Source organism: Thalassophryne amazonica, chromosome 15, assembly GCF_902500255.1.
Source record: "Thalassophryne amazonica chromosome 15, fThaAma1.1, whole genome shotgun sequence".
Lineage (NCBI taxonomy): Eukaryota > Metazoa > Chordata > Actinopteri > Batrachoidiformes > Batrachoididae > Thalassophryne > Thalassophryne amazonica.
In genome coordinates, this window is record NC_047117.1 from 51,286,741 (window position 1) to 51,313,937 (window position 27,197).

At 39.7% G+C, this 27,197-nt stretch overlaps 1 protein-coding gene and 1 long non-coding RNA gene across 4 annotated transcripts in view; one reads left to right on the forward strand and one right to left on the reverse strand.

The window, feature by feature from the left end:
* clta (clathrin, light chain A) overlaps positions 1-27,197 on the reverse strand; it is a 41,808-nt gene that overhangs the window by 1,711 nt on the left and 12,900 nt on the right. Inside the window, exons 4-6 of one of the 3 annotated variants that reach the window (XM_034187680.1) lie at positions 27,000-27,111; positions 19,346-19,399; positions 8,078-8,113 (exon numbers count right to left, since the gene is read on the reverse strand). In XM_034187680.1, the coding sequence (XP_034043571.1) occupies positions 8,078-8,113; positions 19,346-19,399; positions 27,000-27,111 (202 nt within the window). The remainder of the gene's footprint in view (positions 1-8,077; positions 8,114-19,345; positions 19,400-26,999; positions 27,112-27,197) is intronic. The other 2 variants (XM_034187681.1, XM_034187682.1) reach the window with 2 other exon arrangements.
* LOC117525747 lies at positions 7,144-20,054 on the forward strand. The gene is made up of 3 exons (XR_004565133.1): positions 7,144-7,155; positions 14,264-14,266; positions 19,739-20,054. It is a non-coding gene; the product is annotated as an uncharacterized LOC117525747 (long non-coding RNA).

Genomic DNA, 27,197 nt, shown 5'->3' on the forward strand with positions numbered 1-27,197 from the left:
ATTCAGATCGTCTGTACACTGCCGTTGCTGAAGAACCACAATGGAAAGTTTAGTTTTTTGTTTGTTTTTGTTTTTTTTAGCCTCAACAGGACTGGAAGCTAGGGATGGGCCGATCCGATCCCGGATTGGTATCCGATACCAACGTAATTCACGTATCGGAAAATACAGATCCAACCCGCGTCATTTTCCGATACCGGAGAAGAGCCACTGTGAATGCTCTCAACTGTTGGTGTTTGCTCTCTGCTTGTTTACTGCTGAGTAGGGATGGGTATTGATAAGATTTTATCTATATCGATACCATTATCGATTCTGCTTATCGATCCAATTCCTTATCGATTCCCTTATCGATACCTCGTGAATTTTGTACTAAAAGTAGGCTTTACGGGGTTTCTATGTATTTCATTGAGTCTTAAAGTAAACAAATATAAAATTGGTCACTGTATCCTTGATCTCTGGACATAAATAAAAATAAACAAAATGGTGTTTTGCTTTGAAGTTATTAATTCTGACTGGACTCTATCATTGTAACTTGACTCGGCAGAGAGCCGCGCAGCATTTGGAGCTGTGTGAACAGAACGGAGGACGATTCTCCTTTCTCGCAACAAGACAGGAGTCCCAGTTAATAACTTTAATCTGCACAAAAGTGACTCACGATTTCACATATTCAGGGATGAAAGTGGTGAAAAACAAAACAAAACAAAAAAAAAACAACCAAAAAAAAAAGCTGAAGCCCAAAATTACCCCCCAACACCACCTGCACGAAAATGTTTCAATTCTAGAAGCTCTGAAATGCAATCTGGGGCTATTCCAGACAATAACTGGAGTGAGTGCAGCATCCATTTTGGTGAGGAAAAAAAAAACAACAAAACAACTTTCCTTATTCAAATTCATTCCAGTAGTTTTCTAGTTTGGCAGATAGTTCTGGAGGAAATCACTGAAGAAATTAACACATTGAAAATATGGTTTGACCCAAACAAACTGTCAAACTTAAATAAGACAGGGATGAAATGGAGGTGTAAGAGTCACTAGGTGTTCACAGGAAACATTTATTTCTGTATGTATTTATTTATGTATGTTCATTGTTAGTTGGTTTTATATTTTCTGTTGTGTTTCTATTCAGGTTCTTTTTGTCTCTTTCTCTAAAATTGTATATAATAAGTATATATTATATATAAATCATTAGATTATTAATATATAAATCAAATTAATTTTATTTATATAGCGCCAAATCACAACAAACAGTTGCCCAAGACGCTTTATATTGTAAGGCAAAAGCCATACAATAATTACAGAAAAACCCCAACGGTCAAAATGACCCCCTATGAGCAAGCACTTGGCGACAGTGGGAAGGAAAAACTCCCTTTTAACAGGAAGAAACCTCCAGCAGAACCAGGCTCAGGGAGGGGCAGTCTTCTGCTGGGAATGGTTGGGGCCGAGGGGAGAGAATCAGGAAAAAGACATGCTGTGGAAGAGAGCAGAGATCAATCACCAATGATTAAAAGCATAGTGGTGCATACAGGGCAAAAAGAGGTGAATAAAAAGAAACATTCGGGATTTGACGCACATTAGTGGAAATACCCTGGATCTGGTTCTCGCACGTGGTATTGCTGTCACGAATATTGACATCATGCCTCTTACATCAGTGGTCTCTGATCACTCACTTATTAATTTTACAGTTTCACTGCCGTGTTTAGTGGAACACCAACCTTATTTATCATTACGGCGATGCATCAACTCCTCAATTAAGACTGAACTAGAAGCTAGACTGCCTGATGTCTTAGCCTCACTTTTGACAAATACCCAGACAGACTTGTGGATAGTTTAAACTCAGTGCTCAAAACGACACTCGACATGATTGCACCACCTGTGTTGAAACCACGCTCCCCCAAATCGCAGTCACCTTGGTTCAATGATTACCTGCGTGACCTCAAGCATAAAGCAAGAGGTCTAGAACGGAAATGGCGTCGTTCAAAATTAGAAGTATTCCACCTTGCATGGCGTGATGCTATCTTAGACTATAAGCATGCATTACTGGCTACAAAGCGGACCTATTACTCTGATTTGATCAACAAAAACAAGCATAACTCAAAGTTCTTGTTCAACACGGTGGCAACACTTATTCATGGACAACCTTCTGTAGTTCGCTCTCCTTTTACAGCACAAGATTTCCTGGATTACTTTAAGAAAATAGATAACATTAGGTTGAACATATCCCAGCATGCCTTAACCCAGCAACTACACCCTGCTATTGAGGTGGGCGCCACTACTGAGGTATTACCTAGATTTACAGAATTTGATGGCATCTCTCTAGACATGCTGACGAAACTCGTAACGTCAACAAAAAGCACAACCTGTTTATATGATCCTATACCAACGAAACTGTTTAAGGACCTGTGGTCCACTCTTGGGCCGATTGTGCTGGAAAATTATTACTCTTTCTTTAACTTCTGGATCTGTTCCTAAACGTTTCAAATATGCAGTGATTAAACCATTACTTAAGAAACCTAATTTTGACCCTAGTGGATTGAAAAACTATCGGCCGATATCAAATCTATCATTTTGCTCTAAAATTCTGGAAAAAGTGGTGTCACGGCAGCTCGTAAACTATCTTACTGAGAATAATCTTTTTGAGCCGCTGCAGTCTGCTTTTAGAAAATATCATTCCACAGAAACGGCTCTCACTTAAGTGGTGAATGATCTTCTGCTTACAATGGATTCGGACACCACTACGGTTCTGTTGCTGTTAGATCTCAGTGCTGCATTTGATACAGTGGATCATCATATTCTACTTGATAATCCTTTTGGGATTACCGGGAGTGCCCTTGCATGGCTGACGTCATACTTGACCTGTCGTTCTCACTGTGTTTTGTACAGTAACACTACCTCTAACCTTAGTGACATGAAATTTGGGGTTCCTCAGGGACTGAAATGATGGTTCTTGGTCCAGTGAGACATCAGCATCAATTTGACCAGTTAACACTCAGCCTAGGCTCATGTGTCATACATCACACTGACAAAGTGAGGAACCTTGGGGTAATTTTTGATCCTTCGTTGTCCTTTGGCCTCCATATTATAAATATTACTAGGACTGCTTTCTTCCCCCTGCGAAATATAGCGAAGATTCGTGCTATCCTGTCTATGGCTGATGCCGAGACCCTGATCCATGCGTTCATCTCTTCTAGATTGGACTACTGCAATGTTCTATTTTCTGGTTTACCGCAGTCTAGCATTAGGGGTCTCCAATTGGTTCAGAATGCTGCAGCCAGACTTTTGACACGAAGCAGAAAGTTTGACCACATTACACCCATTTTGGCGTCTCTTCACTGACTTCCTGTCCCAGTGAGATCAGATTTTAAAGGTTCTGCTACTAACCTATAAAATTATTCATGGACTGGCACGTCCCTACCTAGCTGACCTAATTAAACCTTAAGTACCGGCCCGGGCTTTATGTTCTCAGGGTGCAGGACTACTTTGTGTCCCTAAGGTGAATAAGAAGTCTGCGGGTCACAGAGCTTTCTCTTATCGTGCCCCTGTTCTGTGGAATGATCTCCTTGCGTCAATAAAACAATCAGATTCTGTGGAGACTTTCAAGTCCAGACTTAAGACACACTTATTTTCCCTTTCATATGGCTAGCATACTGGTGCAGTTTTGTTTTACGCTTTTTACTCTTAAGTCATGTTATTAGTAATTGAAGTGGGCCGCGGCCTCAACTTCACCTAAATTCTGGGTCTTTTAGTGAAGCTTAGGGCTAGCGGCCGGCGATCACCTTAGTATGTCTTCTGTTTTTCTTGTTGATTAATGCTGGCAAATTATACAGTATTTTTTGTCTTTCTGATGCCTGATTCTGTTTTTTCTCTGTTTAAGGTGCAGCTCCATCCAGAGATGGGAGTTGTTTGTGTTGGCGATCCTCCTGTCCTGTGCACCAACAGCAATTCTTGTATATTCGTCCATGAATTGTTCTGTGAATTATTTCTGTAATTTATGTTTGTAGCATGGCCCAAGCAGAGGGTCACCCCTTTGAGTCTGGTCTGCTTGAGGTTTCTTCCTCAGAGGGAGTTTTTCCTTACCACTGTTGCTATGGGGGTTGATAAGGTTAGACCTTACCTGTGTGAAGCGCCTTGAGGCAACTCTGTTGTGATTTGGCGCTATATAAAGGAAATAAATTGAATTGAAAATTGAAACACTGGGTGCATCATGGGAAACCCCCCAGCAGTCTAAGTCTATAGCAGCATAACTAAGGGATGGTTCAGGGTCACCTGATCCAGCCCTTATTATAAGCTTTAGCAAAAAGGAAAGTTTTAAGCTTAATCTTAAAAGTAGAGAGGGTGTCTGTCTCCCTAATCCGAATTGGGAGCTGGTTCCACAGGAGAGGAGCCTGAAAGCTGAAGGCTCTGCCTCCCATTCTACTCTTAAAAACCCTAGGAACTACAAGTAAGCCTGCAGTCTGAGAGCGAAGCGCTCTATTGGGGTGATATGGTACTAAGAGGTCCCTAAGATAAGATGGGACCTGATTATTCAAAACCTTATAAGTAAGAAGAAGAATTTTAAATTCTATTCTGGAATTAACAGGGAACCAATGAAGAGAGGCCAATATGGGTGAGATATGCTCTCTCCTCCTAGTCCCTGTCAGTACTCTAGCTGCAGCATTTTGAATGAAGGCTTTTCAGGGAACTTTTAGGACAACCTGATAATAATGAATTACAGTAGTCCAGCCTAGAAGAAATAAATGCATGAATTAGTTTTTCAGCATCACTCTGAGACAAGACCTTTCTAATTTTAGAGATATTGTGCAAATGCAAAAAAGCAGTCCTACATATTTGCTTAATATGCGCATTGAAGGACATATCCTGATCAAAAATGACTCCAAGATTTCTCACAGTATTACTGGAGATCAGGGTAATGCCATCCAGAGTAAGGATCTGGTTAGACACCATGTTTCTAAGATTTGTGGGGCCAAGTACAATAACTTCAGTTTTATCTGAATTTAAAAGCAGGAAATTAGAGGTCAACAAAACAAAAATAAATTTAAAAAAATATTACAATTTGAAAACAAATGCACCCGAACGTGATGACAGCTGCAACTGCTTAATGCTAACTTTTAACATTGAAAATGCCATAGACATGCTAATGCGTTAGCATCGCTCCCGTTTTTAAGTTATAAAATACATCTACCAACTGTTTCAGAAGACCATAACAGGTCGGTTTAACATAAAAACGGTAAATAATACTCACAGACGTATGCTCTTTAGGGTTTTAGCGGGGGAAAATTAAGCGAAAGAAAAAATAAACGAAGCAATAGATCGAAGCACTGCTTCAATCTGCGAATCACTGCTTCGATTAGTTCAAGGTTCAAAGCAAAGCCGCGCTGCAGAAAAGTTGATTATGGACCCGCTGCAGGGTCTGTAATCAATGTAGAGAAATTACAATTTTCCTGACAAACACCCCCCAAAATAACGGCCACTTTGAAGGACCGATAACAGAATTGTTAAGCACAAAGCTTATTGACGTCGGTGGATCGAATCATTTCTCAACGATACCCGAAAGGAACCGGTTCTCGATACCCATCCCTACTGCTGAGCAGGAGAAGGAGAGGTTTTTGAAGTCAGCTGTTTGAAAGGGAGTTCTCTTCCGCAGTGTTCTAGCTGCAGTCAGCGGCAAATTTCTGCCCGGCTCTCTGGTTCAAGTTGGCTGTTTGTCAAGCATGGATTTTCCGAAAAATTGACCAAATTGTTTCTGAACATGTGTGCTAAAAAGTTAGCCGCTTCACTGTCCCGAGGCTGTAAAACGCCAGCTAAGCATGCAGCCGAGGAGAAGATGAACAGAGATTCTGTCTGCTGAAAGGGGAAAAAAAATCAGTAAAATCCTGCGCGTGAGCGTCAGTGATGGTACATTTATTTTACAGTTGAAAGGCTTTGTGTTTACAAAAAGTTCAGTTTGCGCAGCACGAAAATAGCAAGAGAGAAAAAGAGAGAGACGGAGGGAGAGAAAGCAAGAGACAGAGGGAGAGAGAAAATGAGGGAGAAAGAAAGAGAAAGTGAGCGAGACAGATGCAGAGAGAGGGAGAGAGACAGAGTGCTATCTGTTCTCTTTAAGTCTATAAAAAAAGTCTATAGAAGTCTATAAAAAAAATAAAAGCACTTAATTCTTTCACCAAAACATCAAATCTAGGCTTTTATCTTAGATACAGGTCTCCTTTTTAAGAAAATCCTCATACAAAATCAACAATAATGATAATAATAATATTAAAGTAGACCTGCATTGAAATAAATGTGGTCAGATTTCAGAAAGAAATAGTTGATATGTATTTATAAGACCCTTGTGAATGCAGTAATGTAAATCTGTAAGCCCAAATTTGTAATTCAGCGGCGAAATCTTCGTTTAAAAATGACAAATTTTCAGCTAAAATTTAGCCCTCTGTGAAAACAGTTTGTACAGCCGTATCATTTCCATGACGTCAGGGACAAGACGACGCGCTCCCGCCTTCAGTCCGATCCTGCATTGAAATTGATTTTATCTGTTAGTAATGTTACTTATACACGTCCTGGTTTCAACATCCAAAAGTAAGCTGCAATGAATGTGAGATACAGATCTGTGTGCTCAGATCAGCAACGACATCGATAGCGGGCGCCGTTCTTCCTCTCCCGCTCTCTGCCTCCGCTACGCTCGCTGTTTTAATGCGAAGCGGCCGGTACACCTGTTGCTGCAAGGACAGACTTCTTGCGGCAAAATCCACAGCACCACACGTCTCGGCAATCGGAGCCCCAGAGCTCCATGGATGCTGAGAGAGGTTTATATATTTTTAATGACTGGGATTCTTTGCGGGTCTTGCCTCCATATCCCGCGATGGTACCAGAGGCGAAAGACAGTAGATTTTCATTGCGACACCACTCAAACGGGCGTATGAAAAAGTCCCCCAAAATAATTTTCAAGCACAAATAAAAGAAATGTGTACTCACCAAACGTGCCACAAGACAATATGAAGTTTTAAAAAAAGTAGATCCTTCCGTATAAGACAAGAAAAAGGTGCAGATGCAAACTGACGTAAATCCACAAATTACAATTGGCGCAATGCATGCTGGGAGAGGGTCTTGTCCGGGACGTCTCGGCAGCGTCCATGATGAGAGAGACAATTTGCGAAGGGCTAAATGTTAGCTGTAAATTTGTCATTTTCAAATGAAGATTTCGCCGTTGAATGACAGATCTGGGCTTGCAGATTTACTTTACTACATTCAGAAGGATCTCATGTGTAAATGTAAGTCATTTTTTGTTCAAAAAATCTGACTGCATTTTTTTCAATGCAGGTCTCCTTTAAAGAAAACAGCTCTGGTATCGGATCGGAAAAGTGTCGGTATCAGCAGATATCCAAATTCAGGTATCGGGATCAGATCGGAAGTGAAAAATTGTGGATGGGTGCATCCCTACTGGAAGCACCACCTTTGCCATGCATTTTGCTGTAGCTGAGAAGCAGGCCATTTGGGAGTGTGGCAAAGACACGACAATATTTAATTCTGTTTGATAGACTTTCCAGTATGTCAGAAGAAAAATGCCTTCTAGGGAATAAATGGGGCTTTTTAAAACAATCCATCACACACACACACGACACTCTTTCGGGTCTGCTGAACAACACAAATCTGAAGTACAAATAAAGAATGACCTTGAAAATAATGCATTTCATTACTCCCAATGGGACATTTTGAAATGCAAGCCACAGATTATGGGGTTTAAAGCCTTCCCACAAACCCACCCACAAATGTATCAAGAAATCCATTATTAGGAATTACACCTGGTTAATTGTACCCCCCCAGTCAACTGAACTGAAAACAAACTACTGAGGGCAGTACACACAGCATCGTGGGGAAGAAAAGCCAGTGATAAGTCAAACTACAAATACACAATGGACTAAGAGGACCATAACATCACAGAAAGACATACTAATTTTCTATATAGGCAATGGATCTAAACTACACTTCACAGCTGGCTCAATAAACAGAATGAGAAACATTAGTAAACAACTGCACCTATTACCAGACAAAAATTATTATAAGGATGTTTTGGGATTTCATGTTTTTACTTAACTGGTCTAGGCGGTAGCAAGGATGGTTAATGTGTGTGCTTTAAAGGTGCATAGGAAGAGAAAACAGGGAGAAACAGTTTTAAAAGTCAGAATATAGGTGAGAGAAAGGGGGAAGGGGAGAAAATTAAATACAACCAAAAATAAGAAATGGCAATGCCAGAAGCAAACATGCAAAAGCAACATTTTTCAAACTTTTTCTTCCAAACAGTTGTAGAAAGTAATGAGTGTGCAGCCTTTGGTTTTGAGACATTTCTCTTAAATACACAGATATTAAAGTCTGGAGTCTCCCTCAGAAATGGCACTCAAGTGTAACTTAAAATAGCTTTAAAATTTTGCCCTAGAGGCAAGTAACTGGTCAACAACAACAAAAAAATTTATTGCATGGACTTTGAGAACTGATTTAGGGTAATGTTGGGATACTGAATCCAAATCTGAGCTCAGATTTCCTCTATCACATCACATTTTTTGTAATCTGCATGTTCCATATTGATGGATTATGCAAATGTTACTCATTCACTCAAGTTTGGCGCCACTAATCATGCACAAAAGCAGCTTCAAAAGCACAGTTTTTAAACCAGGTTCGAGAAATGCGAACAAGAGCTGGAATATCATTTTTAAAGGTGCGCGAGATTGCAGCTTTTGCTTCAATGCTTGATATGAGAACTGTGTTTTCATATCTCAAAAATGTGATGTGACTGGCAAAAATGAACAAATTTGGATTCAGCACCCCCAAATTACCTAAAATCATTGAAACCATTGAAAAACTCCACGCAATAAAAATCGCGTTGACCAGTGTAATTAATGGGTTTAAAGTTTTTACATTAGTTTACTTTTTTCCTGAGACATGTTACTACCACAAAAACCTTTTAAAAGCATGTTAACTAAAATGTTTTTGTAACATTCTGCAAGACAGCTCTCCCTAATCAGAAGAAAAAACACTTTACAATGTAGTATACAGGTGTCTGCATGTTTTATATGAGCAATGTTCAATTGCATTCTAATTCAAGAATGTTTGCAGCCCATAAAAAAGTAGTAAGCCACAATTACACTGCTCCTTGAGAATGTTATATACAATGGAAAAACCCCCCAAGAAAATAAACACACCACAGTTTAGTCTTGAGGATACTACTAAGTGTTTAAAAAAACCAAAGGCTACACAACTACTGGACAGCTAGCTCTGTGACCTTGTCATCTTGTAGGATGGCGGTAGCTACACAGCTGCTAACACTAAGAAAGCGTGAATACTGTTATGTTTGAAGCAATTGGGTATTCATCACAGCATGGCCAGCGGTGTCATCAATATCTGTCTGCATTTTAGTTTACCATCAACAGGACAGAGAAGCTACTTCAGAAACTTAAACTGAATGTTACAGAATGCCACATTATAAATACTTAAAAGTCAACCAGAAATTTAAAGAGCTCCAAAACTACAAATAACCAGTGACTTACAGTAAATGAGTTGACAAAATATATCCAAGCAAATACAGTCAGGTCCATAAGTATTTCAACTGTGACAGTTTTTGTAATTTTGCCAGGTTTAACAAAAATGTTGCATTAACCAATTTATATACAGAGAATGTCCATTTGAGGCTACAAGTAATTGAACAAACTAACTGAAAGTAGTCATGTTACTACAATATCACATTTACAGACAGTTTTCTAGGCAAGTCAGGGGATGGTACAGAAGCCTGTCATGATCTTGGACTTCATGTCCATCAATCATTAAGAAATACAAACAGTACAGCACTGCATTTCAAACCTCTCTGGAATAGGCAATTCTCAAAAACTGAGTGGCTGTGCAAGAAGACTTGAGAGGGAAGCCACCCAGACAAATCTGAAAGTTATGTAGGCTTCAATGAGTCTCCCATGTACCTTATGCCAAACTGTAGCTGAAAGTTCTGGTGGTAACTGGTGATGCAACAGACTAAAGTCTCACCAGACAATTTATCCACTCAGTTACATAGGTTTATAACTCTTAGAGTTGCAAAGAGTGTCTCAGTGGCTTCCCTCATTAGTATCCCTCATGCATGGTCAGGCACATTTTTGAAGGGCCTACTCCAGACAGATTTCCCAGAAAGTTTTGATTTCTTCATGACTGACATTTTTGCTGACTTGGAAATGTTCATGTGTCCATCATCTGACTTGTGTGAAGAAAAATGGCAGTGAAAGAAATGTTTTAAATTACTATATTTTCTCTGAAAATTGAGGGATATTGTGTAAAAATGGCTGCAATTCCCACATAAAAGATATTTTAAGTAAGCCATGCACTACAAACACATCCTGACAGTTTCAATTTAACCCCATTGTGATTAGTGATTAGTAGACATAAAATTACATAAATGACATAAAATTGCATCACTGTTCAAATAATTCTGTACCTGACTGTTCATGCATTTTCCCCCTCAACACTGCACTAGACTACATGCCCATAGATTAGTGGTACATCAATTAGATGGATCCTCACATTCAACACACTTCACACACACAAAAAAAAAAACCCACACATTGAGAGCATTCCCACCTCATGAAAAAGCAACTATAAAAATGCAGCACATATTTTGATTATAGTTCAATCGTGTTTAAATAAGGCAGTAAGTATGAATGGGGCCATAATATCAATTTTTTTTTTGTTTTGTTTTTTGAGAATTTATGGTCTTAAAAAAAATCTTTAAAGAAAATGTGCAAAAAAAAAAAAAAAAAAAAAAACACCGCTCCATGTTAAACTTAACATTGACACATTTAGCATTTTAGTCAAAAAGGTATTTAGAGTCATCTGTAGAGACCACTACATAACAGAAATTCAGAAGTCTCTGTTAATGGTATTTAGAAACAAACGTCAATTTTAATGTCATCTCTAAAACAAAGGATGAAAATGTGATAGCGATGTGATCACCAAGCTCAACAGTGGACACACAACTGCTTCAAACAATTCTACATCACAGTCCTGCAACTGGAAAATATGTAGTTTCAATGAGAACCACTCATAAACACTTTTTAAGTACCAAATACATTAAGAAAAATAAATAATCCTTTACAGATTCATACAATTACAGTTGCAGACATCAGTTCACATAGAACAGGGAGAAAAATTCTAACTCAATTTTACCCAAATGCAGAAGTCAGTGAGAATGTCTACTTTATTTCCACATGAAGATATAAAGTATCAATTTCAGATAAACTGTTTGCTTCTTGGTCAACAGGCTTTCAGGTTACAGAAACAACTGCACATTTCTATCTGATGTCTCCAACAATTCCTTAGTAGTGACTGAGGTTCTGTTGGCCTTAAAGAAGAAACATTTTAAATTCCTGGGTGTTAATTTGGACCTAGTTCCTCGATGTAAAGTCTTTGTGGTTGAAAGTGTCACATTTTTTTACAATAGACTGTACAGTTACTTGTGGTACAACCCCAATTCCAATGACGTTGGGACGTGTAAAATGTAACTAAAAACAGAATACAGTGATTTGCAAATCTAATAAACCTATATTGAATTGAATACACCACAAAGACAAAATATTTAATGTTCAAAATGATAAGCTTTATTGTTTTTGTGCAAGTATGGGCTCATTTTGAAATGGATGCCTGCATCACGTTTAGCCACATGTTCTCCCTGAATTGCTGGCTGTCTGAGTGGTGTCCAAAAAATGAGGTGGGCTTCATAGATAATTGGCAACGCTTCTGGGGAAAACCTGGTCTTGTTAGGAGAGACGGCATCCATCCCACTTTGGATGGAGCAGCTCTCATTTCTAGAAATCTGGCCAATTTTCTTAAATCCTCCAAACCGTGACTATCCAGGGTTGGGACCAGGAAGCAGAGTTGTAGTCTTACACACCTCTCTGCAGCTTCTCTCCCCCTGCCATCCCCTCATTACCCCATCCCCGTAGAGACGGTGCCTGCTCCCAGACTACCAATAACCAGCAAAAATCTATTTAAGCATAAAAATTCAAAAAGAAAAAATAATATAGCACCTTCAACTGCACCACAGACTAAAACAGTTAAATGTGGTCTATTAAACATTAGGTCTCTCTCTTCTAAGTCCCTGTTGGTAAATGATATAATAATTGATCAACATATTGATTTATTCTGCCTTACAGAAACCTGGTTACAACAGGATGATTATGTTAGCTTAAATGAGTCAACACTCCCGAGTCACACTAACTGCCAGAACGCTCGTAGCACGGGCCGAGGCGGAGGATTAGCAGCAATCTTCCATTCCAGCTTATTAATTAATCAAAAACCCAGACAGAGCTTTAATTCATTTGAAAGCTTTACTCTTAGTCTTGTCCATCCAAATTGGAAGTCCAAAATTGAAGACTTAACAGTATTCCCTGAAAACTACCTTCTGTCTGATCATTTCTTAATAACATTTATATTTACTCTGATGGACTACCCAGCAGTGGGCAAAAAGTTTCATTACACTAGAAGTCTTTCAGAAAGCGCTGTAACTAGGTTTAAGGATATGATTCCTTCTTTATGTTCCCTAATGCCATATACGAACACAGTGCAGAGTAGCTACCTAAACTCTGTAAATGAGATAGAGTATCTCGTCAATAGTTTTACATCCTCATTGAAGACAACTTTGGATGCTGTAGCTCCTCTGAAAAAGAGAGCTTTAAATCAGAAGTGCCTGACTCCGTGGTATAACTCTCAAACTCGCAGCTTAAAGCAGATAACCCGTAAGTTGGAGAGGAAATGGCGTCTCACTAATTTAGAAGATCTTCACTTAGCCTGGAAAAAGAGTCTGTTGCTCTATAAAAAAGCCCTCCGTAAAGCTAGGACATCTTACTACTCATCACTAATTGAAGAAAATAAGAACAACCCCAGGTTTCTTTTCAGCACTGTAGCCAGGCTGACAAAGAGTCAGAGCTCTATTGAGCCGAGTATTCCTTTAACTTTAACTAGTAATGACTTCATGACTTTCTTTGCTAATAAAATTTTAACTATTAGAGAAAAAATTACTCATAACCATCCCAAAGACGTATCGTTATCTTTGGCTGCTTTCAGTGATGCCGGTATTTGGTTAGACTCTTTCTCTCAGATTGTTCTGTCTGAGTTATTTTCATTAGTTACTTCATCCAAACCATCAACATGTTTATTAGACCCCATTCCTACCAGGCTGCTCAAGGAAGCCCTACCATTATTTAATGCTTCGATCTTAAATATGATCAATCTATCTTTATTAGTTGGCTATGTACCACAGGCTTTTAAGGTGGCAGTAATTAAACCATTACTTAAAAAGCCATCACTTGACCCAGCTATCTTAGCTAATTATAGGCCAATCTCCAACCTTCCTTTTCTCTCAAAAATTCTTGAAAGGGTAGTTGTAAAACAGCTAACTGATCATCTGCAGAGGAATGGTCTATTTGAAGAGTTTCAGTCAGGTTTTAGAATTCATCATAGTACAGAAACAGCATTAGTGAAGGTTACAAATGATCTTCTTATGGCCTCAGACAGTGGACTCATCTCTGTGCTTGTTCTGTTAGACCTCAGTGCTGCTTTTGATACTGTTGACCATAAAATTTTATTACAGAGATTAGAGCATGCCATAGGTATTAAAGGCACTGCGCTGCGGTGGTTTGAATCATATTTATCTAATAGATTACAATTTGTTCATGTAAATGGGGAATCTTCTTCGCAGACTAAGGTTAATTATGGAGTTCCACAAGGTTCTGTGCTAGGACCAATTTTATTCACTTTATACATGCTTCCCTTAGGCAGTATTATTAGACGGCATTGCTTAAATTTTCATTGTTACGCAGATGATACCCAGCTTTATCTATCCATGAAGCCAGAGGACACACACCAATTAGCTAAACTGCAGGATTGTCTTACAGACATAAGGACATGGATGACCTCTAATTTCCTGCTTTTAAACTCAGTGGGAAGGAAAAACTCCCTTTTAACAGGAAGAAACCTCCAGCAGAACCAGGCTCAGGGAGGGGCAGTCTTCTGCTGGGACTGGTTGGGGCTGAGGGAGAGAACCAGGAAAAAGACATGCTGTGGAGGGGAGCAGAGATCGATCACTAATGATTAAATGCAGAGTGGTGCATACAGAGCAAAAAGAGAAAGAAACAGTGCATCATGGGAACCCCCCAGCAGTCTACATCTATAGCAGCATAACTAAGGGATGGTTCAGGGTCACCCGATCCAGCCCTAACTATAAGCTTTAAGCCTAATCTTAAAAGTAGAGAGGGTGTCTGTCTCCCTGATCTGAATTGGGAGCTGGTTCCACAGGAGAGGAGCCTGAAAGCTGAAGGCTCTGCCTCCCATTCTACTCTTACAAACCCTAGGAACTACAAGTAAGCCTGCAGTCTGAGAGCGAAGCGCTCTATTGGGGTGATATGGTACTACGAGGTCCCTAAGATAAGATGGGACCTGATTATTCAAAACCTTATAAGTAAGAAGAAGAATTTTAAATTCTATTCTAGAATTAACAGGAAGCCAATGAAGAGAGGCCAATATGGGTGAGATATGCTCTCTCCTTCTAGTCCCCGTCAGTACTCTAGCTGCAGCATTTTGAATTAACTGAAGGCTTTTTAGGGAACTTTTAGGACAACCTGATAATAATGAATTACAATAGTCCAGCCTAGAGGAAATAAATGCATGAATTAGTTTTTCAGCATCACTCTGAGACAAGACCTTTCTGATTTTAGAGATATTGCGTAAATGCAAAAAAGCAGTCCTACATATTTGTTTAATATGCGCTTTGAATGACATATCCTGATCAAAAATGACTCCAAGATTTCTCACAGTATTACTAGAGGCCAGGGCAATGCCATCCAGAGTAAGGATCTGGTTAGACACCATGTTTCTAAGATTTGTGGGGCCAAGTACAATAACTTCAGTTTTATCTGAGTTTAAAAGCAGGAAATTAGAGGTCATCCATGTCCTTATGTCTGTAAGACAATCCTGCAGTTTAGCTAATTGGTGTGTGTCCTCTGGCTTCATGGATAGATAAAGCTGGGTATCATCTGCGTAACAATGAAAATTTAAGCAATGCCGTCTAATAATACTGCCTAAGGGAAGCATGTATAAAGTGAATAAAATTGGTCCTAGCACAGAACCTTGTGGAACTCCATAATTAAACTTAGTCTGCGAAGAAGATTCCCCATTTACATGAACAAATTGTAATCTATTAGATAAATATGATTCAAACCACCGCAGCGCAGTGCCTTTAATACCTATGGCATGCTCTAATCTCTGTAATAAAATTTTATGGTCAACAGTATCAAAAGCAGCAATGAGGTCTAACAGAACAAGCACAGAGATGAGTCCACTGTCTGAGGCCATAAGAAGATCATTTGTAACCTTCACTAATGCTGTTTCTGTACTATGATGAATTCTAAAACCTGACTGAAACTCTTCAAATAGACCATTCCTCTGCAGATGATCAGTTAGCTGTTTTACAACTACCCTTTCAAGAATTTTTGAGAGAAAAGGAAGGTTGGAGATTGGCCTATAATTAGCTAAGATAGCTGGGTCAAGTGATGGCTTTTTAAGTAATGGTTTAATTACTGCCACCTTAAAAGCCTGTGGTACATAGCCAACTAATAAAGATAGATTGATCATATTTAAGATCGAAGCATTAAATAATGGTAGGGCTTCCTTGAGCAGCCTGGTAGGAATGGGGTCTAATAAACATGTTGATGGTTTGGATGAAGTAACTAATGAAAATAACTCAGACAGAACAATCTGAGAGAAAGAGTCTAACCAAATACCGGCATCACTGAAAGCAGCCAAAGATAACGATACGTCTTTGGGATGGTTATGAGTAATTTTTTCTCTAATAGTTAAAATTTTATTAGCAAAGAAAGTCATGAAGTCATTACTAGTTAAAGTTAAAGGAATACTCGGCTCAATAGAGCTCTGACTCTTTGTCAGCCTGGCTACAGTGCTGAAAAGAAACCTGGGGTTGTTCTTATTTTCTTCAATTAGTGATGAGTAGTAAGATGTCCTAGCTTTACGGAGGGCTTTTTTATAGAGCAACAGACTCTTTTTCCAGGCTAAGTGAAGATCTTCTAAATTAGTGAGACGCCATTTCCTCTCCAACTTACGGGTTATCTGCTTTAAGATGCGAGTTTGAGAGTTATACCACGGAGTCAGGCACTTCTGATTTAAAGCTCTCTTTTTCAGAGGAGCTACAGCATCCAAAGTTGTCTTCAATGAGGATGTAAAACTATTGACGAGATACTCTATCTCACTTACAGAGTTTAGGTAGCTACTCTGCACTGTGTTCGTATATGGCATTAGGGAACATAAAGAAGGAATCATATCCTTAAACCTAGTTACAGCGCTTTCTGAAAGACTTCTAGTGTAATGAAACTTTTTGCCCACTGCTGGGTAGTCCATCAGAGTAAATATAAATGTTATTAAGAAATGATCAGACAGAAGGGAGTTTTCAGGGAATACTGTTAAGTCTTCAATTTTGGACTTCCAATTTGGATGGACAAGACTAAGAGTCAAGCTTTCAAATGAATTAAAGCTCTGTCTGGGTTTTTGATTAATTAATAAGCTGGAATGGAAGATTGCTGCTAATCCTCCGCCTCGGCCCGTGCTACGAGCGTTCTGGCAGTTAGTGTGACTCGGGAGTGTTGACTCATTTAAGCTAACATAATCATCCTGCTGTAACCAGGTTTCTGTAAGGCAGAATAAATCAATATGTTGATCAATTATTATATCATTTACCAACAGGGACTTAGAAGAGAGAGACCTAATGTTTAATAGACCACATTTAACTGTTTTAGTCTGTGGTGCAGTTGAAGGTGCTATATTATTTTTTCTTTTTGAATTTTTATGCTTAAATAGATTTTTGCTGGTTATTGGTAGTCTGGGAGCAGGCACCGTCTCTACGGGGATGGGGTAATGAGGGGATGGCAGGGGGAGAGAAGCTGCAGAGAGGTGTGTAAGACTACAACTCTGCTTCCTGGTCCCAACCCTGGATAGTCACGGTTTGGAGGATTTAAGAAAATTGGCCAGATTTCTAGAAATGAGAGCTGCTCCATCCAAAGTGGGATGGATGCCGTCTCTCCTAACAAGACCAGGTTTTCCCCAGAAGCTTTGCCAATTATCTATGAAGCCCACCTCATTTTTTGGACACCACTCAGACAGCCAGCAATTCAAGGAGAACATGTGGCTAAACATGAATAGAGTTTTTTTTTTTTTTTTTTTTTTTTTTTTTTTAACACCCACCTCAATACTTGGTTGATGCACTTTACAGCCTCAAGTCTTCTTGAATATGATGTCACAAACTTGGTGCACCTACCTTTGGGCAGTTTTGCCCATTCCTCTTTGCAGCACCTCAAGCGTCATCAGGTTGGATGGGGAATGTCGGTGCGCAAACATTTTCAGGTCTCTTCAGAGATGTTCAATCGGATTCTAGCTGGGCCACTCAAGGAAATTCACAGAGTTGTCCTGAAGCCACTCCTTTGATATCTTGGCTGTGTGCTTAGGGTCATTGTCCTGCTGAAAGATGAACCGTCATCCCAGTCTGAGGTCACGAGTGCTCTGGAGCAGGTTTTCATCCAGGATGTCTTGGTTGCTGCATTCATCTTTCCCTCAATCCTGTCTAGTCTCACATTTCCTGCCGCTGACAAACATCCCCACAGCATGATGCTGTCACCACCATGCTTCACTGTAGGGATGCTGCCTGTTTCCTCCAAATATGACGCCTGACATTCACTCCTAAGAGTTTGTCTCATCAAACCAGAGAATTTTGTTTCTCAAGGTCTGAGAGTCCTTCAGGTGCCTTTTGGTAAACTCCAGGCAGGTTGCCATGTGCTTTTTAAGAAGGAGTGGCTTCTGTCTGGCCACTTTACCATACAGGCCTGATTGGTGGGTTGCTGCAGAGACGATTGTCCTTCTGGAAGGTTTCTCCTCTCTCCACAGAGGAATGATGGATCTCTGACAGAGTGACCATTGGGTTCTTCATCACCTCCCTGACTAGGGCCCCTTTCCCCCGATCGCTCAGTTGGGGGGGGGGAGGGGGCAGCAAAGAGTCCTGATGGATCTGAAGTTACATTCATGGGTGGAGGCCACTGTGCTCATTGAGACCTTCAAAGCAGCAGAAATGTGCCCTTCACCAGATTTTTGCCTCGAGACAATCCTGTCTCGGAGGTCTACAGACAGTTCCTTTGACTTCATGCTTGCTTTGTGCTCCAACATGCACTATCAACTATGGGACCTTATATGTAGGCAGGTGTGTGCCTCCAATTAAGCTGTCGAAACAAAAAGGATCTGTGGAAATAGGATGTACCTGAGCTCAATTCTGCCTTTGCTTCATGGCAAAGGCAGTGAATACTCATGTACTTGTGATTTCTTAGTTTTTTTTTTTAACTTTTAAAAAATAAGCAAAAATTTCAAAAACATTTCACATAGTCATTATGGGGTATTGTGTGTAGAATTTTGAGGGAAAAAATAAATTTCATCCATTTTGGAATAAGGCTGCAGCATAAGGAAAATGTGGAAAAAGTTCAGCGCTGTAAATACTTTCTGGATGCACTGTAGGTTCAATAATACAGCCATAGATTAAACATTTAATGCTGAATTATGCCTTTTTTTCATTAAGAAGCTTTCACAACTAATTACAGGAACCTTCCATCCTGTTTAAAGCAAAATTCATCTTCATGTATGTGAACTGCTGACAGTGAAGAGAACCTCAAGTAAAGCCATCTTGAAACTTAAATAAAATACATTGTACCTGACTTACATTATTTGACAGGATGAAATCTAAGTTTTTATCCAACATGTATGTGAACTTATGGCTGCAACTTCACATAAAAGTTTTTTTTTTTTTGGGGGGGGGGGGGTGGAAGAGGGGGACACAGACATTACAAAACACATTTGGAAAATTCCTTGCTGAATTGGTTGAGGAAAATGATGGAGTTGAATGATGAATGATCATAAACTCAAAAGGCGCAATTAAAAGTTAGATTTTCAAGGAAGTGACTGAAAAAAAACTGGCACCATCTGCAGTGGCATGCATTCACTCACAACACTAAATATCCTGAAGGTAACATTCATATTACATGCAATGGAGTCACTGCACTTCATATTTGCAAGAATCATATGATCAAATAAAAACAAATGCAAAGTTCACAAATCAAAGAAGTGAACAATGGACCAAAAAAGACAAAAAAAAAAAAAAAAAATACAGCATCACAGGAGAATATGGCCAAATCAGTGAGATGAATGTGTTATTGGTGAGATGGCAGGGAGTTGATGACAATGGAGAAAGTAAAACTTAGAAGGGAGGATGTTAGTTGGAGCAACATACACATAACCAATGAGCTCAGAGAAGGGCTGCTTGTAGAAGTCTTCATCCAGAACCCTGGACAAACATCCGCCGAAACAGAGCAGCAAGAAGGCAGGAGAGAAGAAAAACAGCGGTAAAAGGGAGGAGAGGTGGTAACACAGGCAATAAATGTTACATATAATCAGCACAGCTATTGGCCACAGTAACAATCAGGGCCACATGTTGGAAGGACTTATAAATCTACTGTTCTGAGTTTCAGAAGCTATGGGATCTCAGCAAACTGGCTCTTTGTAATCATTAAGTAGAAATCTTCTGAAAACTGCTTCAAAACAATACACACAGATGGACTCCATATTATTTTTTTTTTATTTATTTATATATACACACTATTTATTTATTTATTTATTAATTAAGGGTGTAACGGTGCATGTATTTGTATTGAACCATTTCGGTACGGGACGTTCGGTTCAGTACAGGGCTGTTCACGGGTGAGTTTGCGTTGGGTGTGTTTACATTCGGTGTTGCCAACTTAGCGACTTTCTCGCCAAGTCTGGCAACTGTCCAAACTCTCTTGATGACTTATTTTCTCAAAGGCGACTAGCAATAAATCTAACTACTTTTCCTGGAGTTACTGGAGACTTTTCTGATGTTTGGCGACTGAAAGTGAAAGTTTCTGTTGTCACCGAGTGGCAGTGGGTCTCCTCCTCCTCCGCTGCCTGCAGCAGCCTGAAAGCACTGAGTGGAGGGATATCTACAATCCTCCTCACTCGGACTCACTCAGCCTACTGACCTCATTTGCTGCTCTGTGATTAAATAGTCCCCAGACTTTGAGAAGCCCTGGCCTGAGAAGTTATTTTATTTTAATAAGTGATGGCCAATTTTAATGGAAAAATAAACAAACAAACCAAGAATCAAGTTTGTGGTTCTAAATATTTTTAAGGTGGTTTTACTCACTTTTTTTTGCCTCTCCCACAATGTATTTGTTTTCAAAACTTTATTTAAAAAGATATTTTAACAAACATTAAACAAACAGTTAATAGAAAGAGACAGAAAATAAAATAAACTGTAAAAAAGTAAAGGGATTCTTTAACATTAATTCTCTTTAAAAATCCCTTATAGAGTGTGACAGTTTTGGACAAGTTAATTTTTCTGGCAAAAAATATAAAGGTTGAATAAAACTGAACAGGGCTCCATGCCGGAATGGTTGTAATGCATTAACTCAGAACAATTAAACCATATGAAATTCATGAAAACTGAAAAGACTGTTAAAGCATTTCAAAAACCACAGCTAGAGCTTGAAGAATGTTTTGAAAATCATGGTAAAGTATCAATAACATACCTTATAGTAAAAAAGCCACATATTCTTGTGTAAATTCCTGTAAATCCACTCAAAGCCACAGTGTCTTTTTCCCATGAAAATTCTACATTAATAGAAACTCATTTACATTCTTGTGTAATTTCATGTACAACCCCTGGCAATAATTATGGAATCACCGGCCTTGGAGGATGTTCATTCAGTTGTTTAATTTTGTAGGAAAAAAAGCAGATCACAGACATGACACAAAACTAAAGTCATTTCAAATGGCAACTTTCTGGCTTTAAGAAACACTAAGAAATCAGGAAAAATAATTGTGGCAGTCAGTAATGGTTACTTTAGACCAAGCAGAGGGAAAAAAAAAAAAGAAAAAAAAATGGACTCACTCAATTCTGAGGAATAAATTATGGAATCACCCTGTAAATTTTCATCCCCAAAACTAACACCTGCATCAAATCAGATCTGCTCGTTAGTCTGCATCTAAAAAGGAGTGATCACACCTTGGAGAGCTGTTGCACCAAGTGGACTGACATGAATCATGGCTCCAACACGAGAGATGTCAATTGAAGCAAAGGAGAGGATTATCAAACTCTTAAAAGAGGGTAAATCATCACGCAATGTTGCAAAAGATGTTGGTTGTTCACAGTCAGCTGTGTCTAAACTCTGGACCAAATACAAACAACATGGGAAGGTTGTTAAAGGCAAACATACTGGTAGACCAAGTAAGACATCAAAGCATCAAGACAGAAAACTTAAAGCAATATGTCTCAAAAATTGAAAATGCACAACAAAACAAATGAGGAACGAATGGGAGGAAACGAGTCAACATCTGTGACCGAACTGTAAATAACCGCCTACAGGAAATGAGATACACATACAGAAAAGCTAAACGAAAGCTATCATTAACACCTAAACAGAAAAAAACAAGGTTACAATGGGCTAAGGAAAAGCAATCGTGCACTGTGGATGACTGGATGAAAGTCATATTCAGTGATGAATCTCGAATCTGCATTGGGCAAGGTGATGATGCTGGAACTTTTGTTTGGTGCCGTTCCAGTGAGATTTATAAAGATGACTGCCTGAAGAGAACATGTAAATTTCCACCGTCATTGATGATATGGGGCTGCATGTCAGGTAAAGGCACTGGAGAGATGGCTGTCATTACATCATCAATAAATGCACAAGTTTACGTTGATATTTTGGACACTTTTCTTATCCCAGCAATTGAAAGGATGTTTGGGGATGAAAGCCACAGTCTGTTTCCAATGAAAGAAAGTTAAGATTAATGAAAAAAAAAAGTCAGAAATTTTCTAAATCCTGTTTGAACAGCATAATGTTTATTTTCCAGAGAAAAATTCTTACCATGTTTACTGATGGCACAGTTCACCTTTCCCATTTTTTTTTAATCTTTCAGGTGTATTGATGAAGCCACAGATTCTTGTCCTTATCAGACTTTTTCAAACTGTCTTTCTCGCCATCTTCCCTCTCTCCGACGTTGGTCCGTGACACAGACATGCTGCACAATTCTTTTAAAAACGAGAGAGCTCTAAAAGTTTATGATGTACACATGCAACGTTTAGCTTTAGCGTCTTGCAGGAGCCACACAACTGTCGCAACAGCCAGGCTTTGAGAGGGATTTTTCTCCTCGAATTTCGGATCCGAGGACACCGATTTGTATCTGTAACACACAGATCAGTGTCCGCGGACTGATAAAACTTGCACGATGCCGTAAAAAAAAAAAAGAACACTTTGCAATAGACATTTTAAAAACTCAGTGATGATCACGATTACAGAATAAAACACTAACACCCTCCCCTCTATCCTGCTCACTGACGCAGTTCAGCAGCCACACCATCTGCTCTCACTTTGAGTGTCAATTTTCCTTTTTAAAGAACGTTTCTATCAAAGAGAAACATGGTGGTTCGTCCGAACAGAACCCAGCAGCATCCTGAGCCCCACAGTAGCCCCAGTCAGACTCCGCACTGACTGAAGCTGCAGCTGCTGAAAGCAGCCAGTGCCAGACACGGAACGGCCCCCTCACACGCAGCATACCCGCGCAGCTGCGTGTAGTGAAGTAAGTAAAGCATTAAAATAGTTTTTTAACTTAGTGATTGAGAACTTCTGGCGGAAATGACGGAAACTGAATTCCGATTTTGACGGATTTCCGTCATTTGATGGAAAACTGTGTCTGATCATAAGGACTCTAAAAAGGTCCAGTTTGGACAATGTACAATTGAATGTTATGGAGTAAACACAGCAAAAATGGTGACTATGGTCAATTTCAGTTTGTACCTGGTATTAAAAGCTGCTCCAATTCTGGTAAAAGGTGATTCAAATTAATCATTTGAGCTAATGGGATTAATAAAAACGGAATTCTTCTCACTGTACTGAATGTTTGGTCTCCAAAGTAAAGGAGAAACAAGGTTGACGTCTACTTTATTCTATGACACAATAGCCAAGTATAACCAATGGGGCAAATTACTCAGTCATCTTCAACCACTTATCCGGGATTGGGTCATGGGGGCAACAACTCCAGCAGGGCAGAAGGGGATCCCAGACTTCCCTTTCCTGGGCCACACTGACCACCTCTGACTGGGGGATCCCAAGGCGTTCTCAGGCTAGTGCGAAGATATAATCTCTTCACTTAGACCTGGGTCTACCCTGTGGTCTCCTCCCGGATGGACGTGCCTGGAACACCTCCCTAAGGAGGATCCCAGGGGGCATCCTTACCAGATGCTTGAACCACCTCAGCTGGTTCTTTCAACGTAAAGGAGCAGTGGCTTTACTCCAAGGTCCCCACAGATAACTAAGCTTCTCACCCTATCTCTAAGGGAGACAGCAACCACCATCCTAAGGAAGCCTATTTTGGCCACTCGTACCTGTGATCTAGTTCTTTTGGTCATGATCCAACCCTCATGACCATAGGTGAGAGTAGGAATGAAGATTGAGCAATAGCTCGAGAGCTTTGCTTTGGCTCAGCTCCCTTTTCATCACAATAGTACAATTAAGCGAATGCAATACCACCCCTGCTGTGCCGATTCTCCGGTCAATCTCATGCTCCTTTGTCCCCTCACTCGTGAGCAAGTCCCCGAGGTACTTGAAGTCCTTCACTTGGGGCAAGACCGTGTTTCCTACACAGAGTTGGCAATCCATTGGTTTCCTGCTGAGAACCATGGCCTCAGATTTAGAGGTGCTGATCCTCATCACAGCTGCTTCACACCCGGCTGTGAACCGATCCAGTGAGTGTTGGAGGTCACCGGCCGATGAAGCCAATAGGACCACAGTATCTGCAAAAAAGCAGTGATGAGACCCTGAGCCCAACAAACTGGGAACCCCCTCCCCAAACTACTCCTCGATATCATGTCCATGAATATCACAAACAGGATTGGTGACAAGGTGCAGCCCTGGCTGAGGCCAATCCCCACTGGAAACAAGTCCAACTTCGTGCCAAGAACCCGAACACAGCTCTCGCTTTGTGAGTACAGAGTTTGGATGGCCCTGAGAAGGGATCCCCTCATTCCATACTCTCGCAGCACCTCCCACAGTATCTCCTGGGGTACCTGATCATACGCCTTCTCCAAGTCCACAAATCACATGTGGACTGGATGGGCAAACTCAGCACCCTCCAGGATGCTTGAGGAAGCCGCACTGTTCCTCTTCAGAGGTTCGACTATATGGGGCAAGCTTTTTAAAACCACCATTTTTGATGTTTTTAATCAAGTAGTAACCTTGGATGGCCTCAAATGCAGCCCACCCGGAAGAAGAAAGAGTTGCAGCTCCTTGACAGGTTGCTTGAGGATGGCTCTAAAAGTGAGCAGGCACCCATATTAAAATTTCCAATTTTCAGGGATGAGAACGAACAAAGGGGAAAGAAAAAAAAAAAAACCTCTGAAAACCGGCGGGGGCCCGGGGGTCACCGTAGGCCCTCAGCGGGGTCCAGGAGTAAGCATCAGCCCTGGTGGGGGCCCATAGGTTTTGAGCATTTTAGAGGCATTTCAGGGCCACGAGAGAGACCTAATTTCATGAATTTCCATTTTAGATTTTTTATATGTTGGGGTATGTGGAAACCATGGTATAATGTGGCTGGACTGTAAGTGTTTAACCCCCTTAAGTGGTATCAAAAACCTGCTTGCCCCCATGAACTACAGTTACTGAAGTAAATGTTTGCGTTTACCTCCATAAGGATTTTCTCTATAGTACCAGACACTTCTAATGACATTTTCTAGTGTTCCTTGTTGACAAGAAACAGTTTAATGTGAGGGTTTTTTCACCTGATCAATAGGCTTACATTGTATAGCCGTTTAGTCTGTAACAGTGTTAGCATTCTAAATGTATGCAGGCCAGTGGAGGTCCAGTAGCCTTTTAATTCCAGACAAATTTACAGTCTAGCTCACATGGAAATACATTAAGTGACATTTACTGATAATGGCTACACAAGTGCCTAAACTTCAAATTTTAGTTTTTTTATTTATTTTTCTTAATTGTATGAAATACAACATTGTCAAGTCCACATAAACAGCCTTCACTAAACACAGTTAATACACCAACAAGAAAAAGGAGAGTCACCAAAACATTTTTTTACAAGATATTTGTTGCTTAAAATGCATTTAGAATGCTATTGAATATGGCATCAAAGCTGGTTAAGGAAGGACCAAAGCATGCCACCATTAAGCTTTTGGAATGGCCTCCCTAAACTCCTGGCCTTCACCCTAAGTGACATATCTGTATCTGAGGTCCAAAACAAAAACAAAACTAACTGAACTCTAATCAATTGCGCCAAGAAGACCAGTCCAACATCCAATCACAATTCTGTCATCAGTTTATCAATGGCTACCACAAGCATCTAAGGAGAAACTTGCTAAGGGAAATTCAACCAAATGAGGCGTGCTGGATGTACGATGGTTGACCCTATGCTTATTTCATAAGATTTTTTTTTCCAATCAAAATGTGTGTTGTACAGTTGTTCTAACCAAAAAGACCAGTGTGGACAAATGATTAAAAAGCCACAATTATCATGACATTCATGTCCTTGACTGACTTGTCAACCATAATGACATCATTATGCACATCTGTTTTTCATATTATGTACATTTGTTTTCATATAGATTCCTACAATAACCTAAGTGCCATTACACAGCAGTACCATGCAGAAAAATAGTTAATTATGAACTTTTCCGCATTGTCTCAAACATAATATTTGCCTGTGGTAAATAGGCAACTATCAATGTCTTCATGCAAAAACATTTGGGAGAACAATTGAGAGCTACATGACACCTGACATACAACATTTATGAGATGTGAGCTGTGCAGTCTCCACTTCTAGTATGTTATCTATGTCTTAAAACTGTGCCTGCCAGATAGTGGGCATTTCAATTCAAACTTCTAATAGGTAATTTGTAACACTGTCCAATAGAAAATATAGATATTGGATTATACAACTCTAAGAAAAAGTTAGGACTATATGGAAAATGCACAAAAAAGCAGTGATCCTTAGATTTACTATTACTTCCATTTCATTGCAGACATTATGAAACCATATTTCATATTTTCTGTGGTCAACTTCATTTAATTTCTGTATATAAGGCCTGCAACAGATTCCAAGAAAACTTAGAATAAGTGCAAGTTATTATAATTCTAAGGACTAAATTGTCACTGTTCCATGCAGTTTTCTTGAAACATGAATCAGCTACAAATCCTGAATACTGAGAAGAAAAAAAAAAAAAAAGTCTCTCCAAGCGTGAACGCAGGTCTCAAAACGTGAAAATCATTCATGATTTTTGTTTTTCCGTTTAAGTAGTTTATGGATCAATTACTCCAGGAAATCTTGATCACAAACTATCACCGCAAAAATCCTCAGGAAAGTAGACAACGGCTGCAACCTTATTTTTATCCATATGAGCCATCCTCTGAGCTGGAAAAATAATATTGATCTGAATGACCAGGCAGCTGAAAACGTGAGTGCAGGGACCGTCTACAAAGTGCAAAAACAAAAAGACACCAGAAAAATATTTAATAAATTCATTGGTATAAGGTGTGGCGTCAACAAATTCACTGAGCACATCAATGGTCTCCTGCTGGTTACACTACAGCACTCAGTTTGGAAAAATACCTTGTTGAAAAGTTTAAGGGAATTTTTCATTGTTTAAATTTTCAATTGCATTATTGTTAGAAGGTGCAGTGACAAACTCCACAGCACACATCAGTGGACTCTCGCTGGTCATTGCTGTGACACATACATGTAATCATAATCTTTACAAATGCTTACTGCATGATTTGTTATAACCCTGAAATTATTTACCACTGATGGCACCACCCTCCCCTGCGTTCCCCAGAGGCAATCAAAAATAAAAGTTACACTACCTGTTATTGGCTTTGGTCTTCTCAAGCTGTTCATTCTGCCTCGCATGCCATTCCTCCAGTTCCACCTTGGCCTTCTCCTTCCACTCGACCTCCTGCTTGCGGGAGTTATCATCTGAAAAGTGAAATGAGTGGACAGAGGTAGGATGTTGAAAAGCAGAAGCAGATGGAGGACAAAAACAACCACAGAGCACAATCTGT